The sequence below is a fragment of the Hippocampus guttulatus genome, chromosome 13 (genome assembly GCF_054856545.1).
Source record: "Hippocampus guttulatus isolate MCC_2025c chromosome 13, RoL_Hgut_1.0, whole genome shotgun sequence".
Taxonomy (NCBI): domain Eukaryota; kingdom Metazoa; phylum Chordata; class Actinopteri; order Syngnathiformes; family Syngnathidae; genus Hippocampus; species Hippocampus guttulatus.
Window position 1 is genome coordinate 18,799,417 of NC_141273.1, and position 13,600 is coordinate 18,813,016.

Below are 13,600 nucleotides of genomic sequence, written 5' to 3' on the forward strand. Positions count from 1 at the left end.
AGATAATTAATTAATCTCTCAATTGTTTTAATCTCCTGACAGCACTAGTTTAATTTTGTTTTCTTGAGCCCAAATTTACTCAGATGGTTGCACAGTCTTCTAAATGTAAAGTCAAGTCAAGTCAAGTCAACAGTATTTATAGAGCACTTTCAAACAGCCATCGCTGCATACAAAGTGCTGTACATGGAGCAATTTAACATGCACAATAAACAGTAAGACAAATCGGTAATAAAGGCGGTAGAAAGCACCAAACAGTAAAACCAAGAACAAATCTAAGTCATGCTGAGTCGAATGCCAAAGAATACAAGTAAAAACAAAACTAAAGGCATTTAAGGCCTTTGAAGTTAAAATATATTTATATGTTGATATTTTGTATTCATAACAGTAATTGTTGCATATACGTGTTACTATGCATAGTTTTTATGTTCTATGTTTAAATACTTCTCACATTTGTTGTAAATGTTAAAGGTAACAGCATTTAACAAAAATTTCTAATATTGTACTATCATCATAATTGTCCTTGTTTTTAGATTGCTCAAGGAATGCTGGAAATTTAATAAAAATTAAATGAACTATTGTAGTTGCCTTCATTATTTATTTTTACATACCTTAAAGAATTCAAGATAATGGTTATATAAGAGCAGCTGCTTGCTGGTGCTGTATGCTGCGATTTACATCAGATGAGTTGTATCAGTTGTATTGGCTGATTGCCAATCACTTCCGGAGTGAACGCTGGCGAATTTTTGGACGCCGCTACTCCCCGTGATTTTTTTTGATTTTTAAGTCAATTTTTAAGTCAAATTTTTGATCTTTTAAAGTCGACATATTTTTTGTCGACCTGCTTTTATGGTCACTGAGTGAACAATGATCAATCCACACTCGATCGGTCGAACTGTCATTACCTGACATCGACTGTTGAGTTGTCGTCGAGTTGCGGCTAGCGGCTAGCTTATCTGCTACCTGTTGCTGCTTCCCGACTTCATTACTCCAGTTCAGCTATGTCGATCAGCTGTGAGTGGCTTGCTCTCTGCTGGTTCGTCCTGTCTGTTCTCCACCACCCATTGGAAGCGCTTCACCAGTATGCAGCCACTGAGCTCAAACTCAATTTTAATCCACACGGTCCACCACCGCCTGCTCTGCTCCAACACCCGGACATCCTTTACGTGCCCCGGCGAAGGTGCACTCACCGGGGCTCACGCCGAAACTATCAATACGACAACTCCAGCTCCATCAGGTCGTTCTGGTCCACCGCTCGCCGCCCACGGAAGAACACCGGACGCCGTGCGGATGCCTCTGTGTTGACACGCGTCCCGAGGTCGGATAGCATCGCGGTCGCTCGCAGCTGCACTGCTATCAACGTCGGCCTACTGAACATCCGCTCCCTTACGAGCAAGGGCCAGTTTGTCCACGACCTCCTGACAGACCGTGAGTTTGACATTCTGTGTCTGACTGAGACCTGGCAGCAACCAAATGATTATGGTACTCTTAATGAAGCTACTCCACCGGGCTTTGTTTATCACGCTGTGCCTCGCACGACTGGGAGGGGAGGTGGCCTCGCGATGATTCTGCGCGAGGATTGGAAATTTGCACCCGTAAATGTGCCTGCTTTTTTATCTTTTGAAGCTACAGTTATACAGCTCTCTGGATCAACTCCCACACTGATTGCCACTATTTACCGTCCACCAAAACCAAACAAGAATTTTATCACTGACATTACTACACTCCTCACTCATCTGTATACACTATCACCAAATGTGATTCTCTTAGGAGATTTTAATATACACATGGACAATAACAATAACTCACTCACCAAAGACCTTACCTCCTGTCTGGACAGTTTTGGTTTTCAACAGTTTGTCAACTTTCCCACACACAGTAAAGGACATATTCTGGACTTGATCTGCTGTATAGGATTATCACCAACAAACTGTAAAACCGATCTCCTCCCATACACAGATCATCTATTGCTTTCATTCAATGTTAACCTGTCCTTTTTCAAATCCAACCCACAATGCATTATACATTTCCGTAAAATCAAGGACATTAACCCGGACAATTTAGAATCACTTATCAACAACCTCCCCAGTACTGATTGTCTTTCTACAACAGATGAGTTTTTGACACACTACAATACAAACCTCCATAACATTCTCAATACCCTGGCCCCACTCAAAACCCGAACTGTCTCCTTCAACCAAACAGCACCCTGGTTTACCCCTACCCTCAGACAACTTAAATCAAAAGGCCGTCAACTTGAAAGATTATACAGAAAAACTGGACTCGCTATTCATAAAGAAATGTACACTACCCACTTCCTCCATTACAAGGACTCAATATCCAAAGCCAAATCAATCTTCAACCAAAACAAAAATACAAAAAATGTAGTCAAGGAACAGTTGGTTGTTACAGAGAATCTGAGTCTAATTTTGAACAGGATTAAGACTCAGTTGAGAACAGTGTTCATCGATACAGAGCAGAGCCCACCATTAGAGTGGTGGTACAAGCACAATGTGCAACCTGATCAGATCCCCTTGAAATTAGATGAGACCATGTTGAGTTCATACATCTCCTCCACATCACAGTGCCTGCAGTATGACTTTTGCTCAAATGTAAATCGCAAGGACGCTGCTCAAACAATATGTTATGCAGTTCCAGTCTGCGGGTCATTTATTGTATTCGCTATCAAGGGAGGGTCTGTTATTCATAATTTTCGTATTAACCTGCTACTGAACAATTTACTTGTCTGGCACATGTACCTAACGTACAGCAAACAAAGGGATGAGCTGGACATCCAATGGGAATAATTGTGTTTGTCTGGAACAATTTGTAATTATATGCTCTTCACACTGATAAGACAAGATAACAGTATACTGCACCTGTACTTGTGGCAGATGACGAGCCACTTCTATTGGTTGATGATTGATGGGGGAGCCTGAGAGGCTCATCAGACCCTGGAAAGTACTGAGAAAACAAAGATTTGGGACATTTAAAGCTTGGTTTGAGCTCCAGGGCAAACTGTAAACTTCTTGAAGCAAAAATGACAGATGATATTTTCAGAATAATCCCACCAGGATGTGATAGTATAAAATACACCCAAGATGTATTTGGGACAAAAGCAACTGTGAGGTTGGGTTTTGTTGAAGGAATTGGACGATGGTTAATTGTCAGATTTGTTGTCTGTAAGAACAGTGCATATATTTGTTTAGGACGACATTAAAAAGAATTTTAGAAAGACAAAAAAACCCATTGAAAGCAAATACCATATTTTTAATGACATTTAATTTAGTGTAATTCCACAAGAATAATGTACACTCAAATGTTGTATGCTTCCTTTTCAAAAGCTTATTTTCCTTTGTACTCATGTATTCTGCACTCCCCTCCAATTTGCTGGTGTCCATCCTCCAAAAATGTATTATCTACAACGTAATTTGATAACGTGGAATTTATCGTGATCAGACGACAAAAAAAATATTGTTGTGCGTGTAAAGAGAAATTCTCTTGCCTTGCTAATACTTTCAGCTGTCAACACTCAATCTCACGGATCGGAATAGGGGGAGAAGAAATGCCCCTTTCAAGCTGCGTGTGTACGGCGACGCTAAGCGAGGAGGGTCCAAGTCGTCAACGCATTTCAGGTGTGTGGGTGAAAGGAAAACCAACTTTATATGCGTATATGTTGAAAGCAAACAGTTTGGCAGCCAAAAAATAAAGTAAACCTCAAAAAAATAAGTCAAGTCAAGTCAAGTCAAGTCAACAGTATTTATAGAGCACTTTCAAACAGCCATCGCTGCATACAAAGTGCTGTACATGGAGCAATTTAACATGCACAATAAACAGTAAGACAAATCGGTAATAAAGGCGGTAGAAAGCACCAAACAGTAAAACCAAGAACAAATCTAAGTCATGCTGAGTCGAATGCCAAAGAATACAAGTCGAGAATGAACAAGTTGTGACTTAATTTCAATGTCCACGCAATGCCGTCAATGGGAATGTGGACCTCCCCAACAAGGTCTAGTCTCCAACAAGGTCTAGTCTTCAAATTGTATATACAGTTAAACCTCGGTTTTCGAACGTCTCTGTTTTCGACCAATTTACTTGCCTCGTAATCGTGCCTCTCGTCGTATCTCGCTCTCGTGTTCTGTGCATAACTGTACATCCCAGGTGAGTTTCGTGATATGCCCTTTGGACGATTCATACGAAAAATCAGACTGGCATTCCCATTTCTTAAATGTCGTAATTAGTAAACCTTTGTGAGTATTTTTCGCCGCCATCTCAAACTTTCATCCGTGCCATTCCTCAGTTTGCGGACTAAAATAGCAACCCGCATGCCCACATAACATTATCTGTTGCATCCCCCCCAACACTGAAAACAAAATGAAAGTAAATTGAAAGAGAGACACTCACACACCACACCACACCACAAACACACATACAGGCACAGTGAAATCGCGTTGATCACACAGTCAACTCGTGTACGGTGACTTTTATGGTTAAACTATTTTTCGGTACCGTTAAAATGACGCCACGGAAACGACACGGTAACGATTGTTCCCGTGAAATCCTCAGGCTTGCCGTAGTTTTTTTTTTTGTTTGTTTGTTTTGACAGAAAAATTTCCTTGCGTCCCAAAAACGCACATTATTTGGAACTGTGCGTCCCGTGGGAAAATTATGCATCTAGGACGTGGGACGCAGAGGTAACGAGATCGCTGTGTATATATATATATATATATATATATATTACCTTTGCATGGCGTCACAAACACAAAAAGGAGAAAAAAAGATGCGGCTACACGGCAAGGTGTCCGAAAGGCAACCAAGTGTTGTAAATATGGCTATGTGGCAAAAAAAAAAATAAAAAATTAAAAAGCGGCTTACTTTTGAAAATACAGCTACTTCTTGGTGTATGGGATCCGACTTTCGTACAAAACAAGAAACCTGGTAAGGCATGTTTGTTTCTATTTCCAACCATTTAGTCTCATCCATCCATCCATCCATTTTCAACACCTCTTATCATGTGTCGCAGGGGGGTGCTGGAGCCTATCCTAGCTGACCTCGGGGGAGGTGGGGGGGGGGGGGGGAATGCGAACTACAACCTGAACTGGTTCCCAGTCAGCCGCAGGGCACATATAGAGACAAACAACCATTGACATCCACATCCACACTGTCATTGAGTGGCAACCAATCCCACACTGCCCGCACACAAGTCAGGTGAATGCATAACTATACCATCTACAACTACTCTCAATGACTCATTTTGGCAGCCCTTCTGCATACTTATACATACAGTGGGACCTCTACTTTTGAAATGAATTGGTTCCAAAAGAAATATCTGAACTAGAAAACTTGGTAAGTAGAGACGTGCTTTCCATGTAAATCCCCTAATTCTTTCCCAGCCCTCTCCCCCCAAGATTCAGACATGTTTCCATAAATGCATCAAAATATATAACAAATACATGTTACAATTAGATTATTGCACAATAAATGAGAGTTGTGCATAGTGTAAAAAAACAGAATAAAGAATAAAAATGATGGTCATTTAACTTTTAACTTTGTCCTCATCGTTTTTTGCCCTCCTTAGTCCATGTTCTCTCTCAGAAGTGGATTTTGCCTGGCGTTGTGCAAAGAACTGATCCAAGGGCGTTTGCTTTTTTTGGCTTTTAACAATCCTTTGAAAATGTCCAAGGCAAACATCAGCATAGTAAGCAATCGCCCGACTGGTGAACACTTTATCTGGGTGATTCACATTTATGAAAAACTATTGGAACACCTCATGGCCCGAGGGGCGAATGACGAGGACGCTGCTAGACATAGATCTACCTGTCTATCTATCTACGCACCTAGACACATTTGGTCGAAGTACCTCTTAGCCAATGGGATGCCAGGATGATGCTCGGTAATAGTCAATGGCAAAGCAGTTATAAATATGTTGCGTTCAGGAAACTTGGAGCTGCGACTCGCAGGCCATACTGTATTTTTACCTGTATCTTGAAATTTCTTTCGCAACAAGAGGCAATATTTTCTTGCTGAGACGTTTCGTAACTTGAAAACTTCGTATGAAGAGACATTCGTTAGTAGAGGTACCACTGTACTACATACCTGTACAAGGCTTGAAATACCTTGCTTGGCATTGCAGTTTGTAAGGTACAATTTGCATTTTGTGAGTTACCAAAAAGGATTGAAAAGCAAAACTGAGAATCTCAGTTTTTTTCTGATTGGCAGAGACTGTCCCAAAAAGGCTTCGCTGGGCTGGACACGCGCATTCAAATGGAGAAGTCTGGCTGTTGTTTGACTTTTTGGCTTTCGTCAGGGGTTTAGTTTGATCTACAAACAAAAATTTCACACCATTCCCACTTCCTTTACAGTTTCAGTCATGCGACTGAGGATGCACAAATGCACACAACTGATGTTTGAATCATATATTGACATTCATATAGAGAGGGTGACCTCCTACAAGTACCTAGGTGTTCTTCTAAGCAATAAACTGGACTGGTCTACTGACATGGACGCCTGATTAGGAAAGGACAGAGCCGACTCTTCCTACTCAGGAAACTGAGGTCTTTTGGGGTTCAGGGGTCACTCCTTAAGACTTTCTATAACTCGGTGGTGGCTTCGGCCATCCATTATGGCAGTGTCTGCTGGTCAGGCAGCATCTTGGCCCGAGGCAGAAAGAGACTGGAGCGACTGGTCATGAGGGCCAGTTCTGTCCTGGGCTGCTCCCTAGACACTCTAGAGGAGGTGGGCAACAGGAGGATGCTAGCTAAGCTAAAAGCTATGATGGACAGTCCCTCCCAGACCCTCCAGCCCACCCTGACAGCACTAGGTAGCTCCGTCAGCCAGAGACTGTTACACCCGCGCTGCAAGAAGGAGAGATACCGCCGCTCGTTCCTACCGACTGCTGTCAGGCTGCTGAATAAAAAAATAAAATGTGTTATCTATATCTATATTTATATTGCGCTTAATTGAACGGTGTACAGTGATCCCTCGCTATTTCGCGGTTCGTTTATCGCGGCTTCGGTGCATCACGGATTTTTTCATTCATGTATATATATATATTTTTGAAATCAGCAAGAATCAGTGCTAAGTGTTGTTTACTATGCGTGCTAGTGTGTGCCACTCTGCTCACGCTCGGAAGGTCCACGTGGGGCACGCATGGGCCACGCAGGTGAGTGTATGTGTGTTGCTGAGAGAAAGAGAGACAGAGAGAGGAGGCTTATACAAAAGCAGGTCTCTCTCATCCTTAATTGTCTTAATTGACTAATCATAAACACGTCTGATGCACAAGCTGGATCGCTGGCCTTTGTGTATGTGTGTGGGGGGGGGGGGGTAGAGGGAGAGAGAGGGAGAGACAGAGAGAGAGAGACACTTATAAGAACAAAAGCAGGTCTCTCCATCCTGAATTGTCTGAACAACCTGAATTGACTAATCATAAACACGTCTGCTGCACTCTGCGGGATCGTCTGCGGATCGCTGGCCTGTGTGTGTGTGTGTGCGTGTGTGTGTGTGTTCGAGCGAGCTCTACTCAAGTGCAAAGGCCCATGTGGGGCATTTTTTTTAATATAGAAGTTAATTGGTCGCTACTCCGCGGATTTTCGTTTATCGAGGGTGGTTTTGGTCCCCATTAACCGCGATAAACGAGGGATTTCTGTACATTGAAACTAACATTTATTTTGTGAATGCAAACACTTTGTTTTTCTTATTTATTCTTTCTACCCACAATCTTGCTGCTGTAGACTGTAAATTTCCCCAGTGTGGGACAAATAAAGGATATCTTATCTTATCTTATACAATCACGCACAGCAATCACCCTCGCAGCTGGCGACACACGGACTGCTCCAATCAGGAAAGTCCAAACATGGGTGTTGTTTACGAGCGACTTAAATGAGGGCTCTTTCATGTGTTTCAGAGGTCAGGTGACTAGAAATGTTTGTGTTTTATTTAATGACATGTTTTCCATTACTTCTGAGTGGACAATATTTACACAGATTGCATTGAGATTAATTATGCTTCAAATGACTTGTGGGCTAAAATGAAAGAATCAAACTAGGGCTGATTTTATTCATGTCACAAATATATATTCAATATGTTCTATTTTGACAAAAATGTTTTAAATTTTTTTTTTGGGTGGCACAACTATATCAAGTAACTTGTTATCATCTTCGGTTTTGGACAGGTATCATACTAGTTTGCCTGATGTTGCTCACCAAGGTCCAAGGAATTATCAGGAAGTTTGTGTGAATGCTCAGATGCATGGAAAATTTGAGGGAACAGATCCCTCTAACAGTTTTTACGCCGGATGCCGAAAGTCTGGCTGGAACCACATTAAAGCGGATTGGATCCAACTTTAAACAGTAAAACAGCAGGCAAATAAATAAGTGCCTGGACCCTGGAGAGAAAATTATACGAAATAGAACCAGAAACCGGAAATTAATTGTGGTACACAACCCTGTACGTCGCCAGGAGGGGGGGCCTATGAACATAGAAGGTAAATTAATCGTCTAAAATATTCATAATGTCAGTAATATTTATTTGGATGTTGTATTTAAAATACATTTAGATTTGCTAAAAGACAATACAAAACATTCAGAAACACATACAGAAGTTCAAACTGAAATTCGTATTTGTATTTAAAATTGCCACACTGAAAAGTAAACAATGTCGATTGAATAAATAAAAGCACATTATTAGAGTATATCCAAAAGAAAGCCAACTGATCATTCAGTATACTGTGTTGTCGTATTTTAATTGTTTGATAAAAGCTTTGCTTCAGGTCCCTCGAAATCAATTAAACTGTAAAAATAAAAAATAAAATAAAAAAAAACATGCACCTCTAAATTTTAAAGTTGCTCCGCAAATTAAGTAATTGATTAGCAGAACTGCGCTGTAAAAAAATACATATATATTTTGAGCCTTGACTACATATTATTCAAATTGTGGCTGTTTCACTTTAAATGTCATTAAAGGAGAAGTCAATGTAAACAATTTCTTGACAAAAATATGTTCTCTGTGGCCCCACTAGTCTAAGCATGGTATTCTGATGAATATTGTGTCTGTGGAATAAGAGTTAAGCAGTATTGTCCACCCGTTTTTGTCCATCTCAGCGGGGCAGGCGGACATTTTGCCACTCGCTGTCGACTGAAAATCACATCACAGTTGCTCAGGGCTCAGGTAACAACCAATTATGGATCTGCTTCAGAAAACAGGTCAGCCCACACCCCCCCCCCCCACCCTCTTTCATTTCTTTCATTGCTCCCTGAATGTGAGCAAAACCATGACGTTAGCACCAACGTACATCAGAAACGTGATTTCTGTCATACTTTTACATCCTGAGTGATTTCACATTCATGGGGTTTTATTATGAATAGCCCGATCCTGAAAGCAACTACATCATTTGCTTGAGCATGTTGAGAGATGAGAGCAGTGCTTTCATTGTTATTGGGCCATGTTTTAAAAATAGGTTTCCTGCTTGAAGGAGCCAACAGTACCACATCATCTGCAAAAAGCAGAGATGCAATACTGAGGCCACCAAAACCGATCCCCTCAACACTTCGGCTGCGCCGACAAATTCTGTCCATAAAGGTGATGAACAGAATCTGCGACAAAGGGCAGCCTTGGCGGAGTCCAACCCTCACTGGAAACGATTCTGACTTATTGCCGGCAATGCGAACCAAACTCTGACATCAGCAGTATAGGGACCGAACAGCCCGTATCAGGGGGCTTGGTACCCCATACTCCCGAAGCACCCCCCACAGAACTCCCCGAGGGACACGGTCAAACGCCTTCTCCGAGTCCACAAAACACATGTAGACTGGTTGGGCGAGTTCCCACGTACCCTCGAGGACCCTGCTAAGGGTGTAGAGCTGGTCCACAGTTCCACAGCCGGGACGAAAACCACACTGCTCCTCCTCAATCTGAGGCTCGACTTCCCGACGGACCCTCCTCTCGAGCACCCCTGAATAGGTCTTTCCCGGGAGGCTGAGGAGTGTAATAATAATAATAATACATTTTATTTGTGGGCGCCTTTCTAGAAACTCAAGGACACCTTACAACAAGCAGTTAAAATCACAAACACAATGTTAAAAAACAGCATCAAATAAAATAAGAAAAAAAAAACAAAAAATAAATAAATAAAAATAATGGCTTTATGGTCCGAGTGAGTAGGCTTGTCTAAACAGATGTGTTTTGAGGCTGGATTTGAAATGTGTTAATGAGTCCGTATTACGAAGGTCAGCGGGGAGTGTGTTCCAGAGCTGGGGAGCAGAGCGACTGAAGGCTCTGTTTCCCATGGTGACGAGGCGAGCAGGGGGGACAGAGAGGAGGAAGAACGAAGAGAGCGGACAGGTGTAGGAATATGGATGAGGTCAGATAGGTATGGAGGGGCTAGGTTATGGATGGATTTGAATGCAGGATTTTATATTGAATGCGGTGTAAAATGGGGAGCCAGTGGAGATGTTGGAGGACAGGTGTAATATGGTTTATGTATGGTGTGAGTGAGATAATGCGGCGGCTGAATTTTGTACCAGCTGAAGCTTATGGAGGGTTTTTTGAGGGAGACCGAGCAGGAGGGAATTACAGTAATCGAGTCGCGAGGTGACGAGGGTATGAACAAGTATAGCAGTGGACTGAGGAGTGAGAGAAGAGCGGAGCCGGTGGATGTTTCTAAGATGATAATATGCAGAACGAGTAATGTGGTTGATATGTGAGGTGAAGGAGAGGGTGCTATCAAGGATGACACCCAGACTCTTGACCTGAGGAGAGGGGGAGATGGAAGAGCTGTCAAAGGGAATGGAGAAATTGTTTATTTTGTTTAGGGTGGATTTGGTGCCAATGAGGAGGAGTTCAGTTTTATTGCTATTCAATTTGAGGAAGTTTGAGGTGAACCAAGATTTTAATTCCTGCAGGCAGTTGGTTAGGGAGGATGGTGGGAGTATGGTATTAGGTTTGGTAGAGATGTAGAGCTGGGTGTCATCCGCGTAGCAGTGAAAGTTAATGTGATGTTTCCTGAAGATATTACCAAGGGGGAGAAGATAGATTAGAAACAGCAAGGGGCCAAGGACAGAACCCTGAGGAACACCTGAAGTGAGGGGAAAGGGGTGAGATCTAAAACATTTGAGCTGGATAAACTGGGTGCGGTCAGAAAGATAGGAGCGGAACCAGGAGAGGGGGATGCTGGTGATGCCAATGGAGGAGAGTCTGTCGAGGAGGATGGAGTGAGAGATGGTGTCAAAGGCTGCACTGAGGTCAAGCAGGAGGAGGATGGCGAGTGAACCGGAGTCGACAGAGAGAAGAAGGTCATTGCATATTTTGAGGAGGGCAGTTTCGGTACTATGGAGGGGACGGAAGCCAGATTGAAATTGTTCGTAGAGGTTATTGGAGGAAAGATGGGTGTGAAGTTGAGCAGCTACTGTTTTTTCTAGAAGTTTGGAGATGAACGGGAGGTTTGATATGGGACGAAAGTTATTCAAGTCGGAGGGATCAGAGCCAGGTTTCTTCAGTATGGGAGTGACAGCAGCAGTTTTGAGATGGGAGGGTACAATGCCAGTAGAGAGGGAAGTTTGAATAATGTTAGTGATGAGAGGGGAGAGGGCCGGGATAGAAGCTTTGACTAGAACAGTAGGGAGAGGGTCAAGTTGACAAGTAGAGGATTTGGACTTCTGGATTAAGATGGAGATTTGGTGGACAGATGGGGAGGTGAATGCAGAGAACAGGTGTGTAGGAACCGGGGAGAATGGAGAAGGAGGTTGGGAGCAGATGAAGGGGTGAGCTGCTGGTGGATAAGTTGGATTTTGGATGTAAAAAATGAGGCCAGAGTATTACAAAAATCAGTGGAATAGAGATGTGAGGGAAGAGTGTCAGCAGGTTTGGTGAGTTTAGAAATGAGTGAAAAGAGTGATCTGGGGTTACCTTCATTGGAACTGATTAAACCAGAGTAGAAGATTGATTTGGCTTTGGATATTGAGTCCTTGTAATGGAGGAAGTGCATAGTGTACATTTCTTTATGAATAGTGAGACCAGTTTTTCTGTATAATCTTTCAAGTTGACGGCCTTTTGATTTAAGTTGTCTGAGGGTAGGGGTAAACCAGGGTGCTGTTTGGTTGAAGGAGACAGTTCGGGTTTTGAGTGGGGCCAGGGTATTGAGAATGTTATGGAGGTTTGTATTGTAGTGTGTCAAAAACTCATCTGTTGTAGAAAGACAATCAGTACTGGGGAGGTTGTTGATAAGTGATTCTAAATTGTCCGGGTTAATGTCCTTGATTTTACGGAAATGTATAATGCGTTGTGGGTTGGATTTGCCAAAGGACAGGTTAACATTGAATGAAAGCAATAGATGATCTGTGTATGGGAGGAGATCGGTTTTACAGTTTGTTGGTGATAATCCTATACAGCAGATCAAGTCCAGAATATGTCCTTTACTGTGTGTGGGAAAGTTGACAAACTGTTGAAAACCAAAACTGTCCAGACAGGAGGTAAGGTCTTTGGTGAGTGAGTTATTGATATTGTCCATGTGTATATTAAAACTCACCTCTTGGTTCAACTCATCATGCCGTGCCATCCTGGATTTGGTGGCTCCTTCAAAAACTGTGCTCCCAAAACCTAAACCCTTGCCATGGTTTAACGACATTACCCGCGCAGCTAGGCAGGGGTGTCGCAAAGCCGAACGCAAGTGGAAAAATGACAAATTGCATGTCTCTTATCAAATTTGGAAAGACTGCTGGCGTAACTACCAGCTCACAGTAAAAGAGGCCAAAAGAGAATATCTGTCGGACCTTATTCAAGCTAACCGTCACAACCCACGCGCACTATTTAAAACGATAGATTCTGTACTCAAACCCCCTCTGCCTACTTGCTCGGATTCTTCACCCGAGATGTGCAACAGATTCCTTCAGTTTTTCATTGATAAGGTCTCTACAGCTAGGACTCCGGTCTCAAATACTACATCTGACCCCTCTGTCCATGTTCCATGTTCAGCTGTGCTAAATTCTTTTGAAACTGTGTCCTTGGCGCTTTTGGAGGATGTAGTTCGCCAGACGAAGCCATCTGGCTCCCCTTGCGACTCTCTTCCCCCGCACTTCTTTCAGGAGGTTCTCCCGAATGTTGGCGCATCAGTCTTGGATATCATCAACAGCAGCCTCTCTTCTGGTGTAGTTCCCCAACAGTTTAAACATGCTGTGGTCCAACCCTTGATCAAGAAACCTGGTCTTGATCCAGATGTGCTGTCAAGTTTCAGGCCCATTTCCAAACTGCCTTTCATTTCCAAAATTCTGGAAAAAGTGGTGCACATGCAGTTGAATTTTTTCTTGGATGAACATAACATCTTGGAGGTCTTCCAGTCAGGTTTCAAGACGATGCATAGCACGGAGTCAGCCCTGTTACGCGTTTCTAATGACATCCTCCTGGCAAATGACTCTGGAGACCATGTGTGTCTAGTTTTATTGGACTTAACTGCAGCATTTGATACCGTGGATCACAGTATTCTGCTGACTCGTTTGCAGCACTTGGTGGGCATTGGCGGCAGTTCTCTTGAGTGGTTTAGGTCCTATTTAGCTGACAGAACCTTCTGTGTCAAGCCTTGGCTGCTCTGAGTCACGCACTGCTCCCCTGTCAT

At 42.8% G+C, this 13,600-nt stretch overlaps 1 protein-coding gene across 1 annotated transcript in view; it reads right to left on the minus strand.

The window, feature by feature from the left end:
* The window catches only part of LOC147196771 (mitogen-activated protein kinase kinase kinase 7-like), a 73,214-nt gene that overhangs the window by 19,725 nt on the left and 39,889 nt on the right, over nt 1-13,600 (minus strand). The window contains exon 9 of the mRNA XM_086126813.1: nt 2,877-2,961. Coding sequence (XP_085982939.1) covers nt 2,877-2,961 — 85 coding nt within the window. The remainder of the gene's footprint in view (nt 1-2,876; nt 2,962-13,600) is intronic.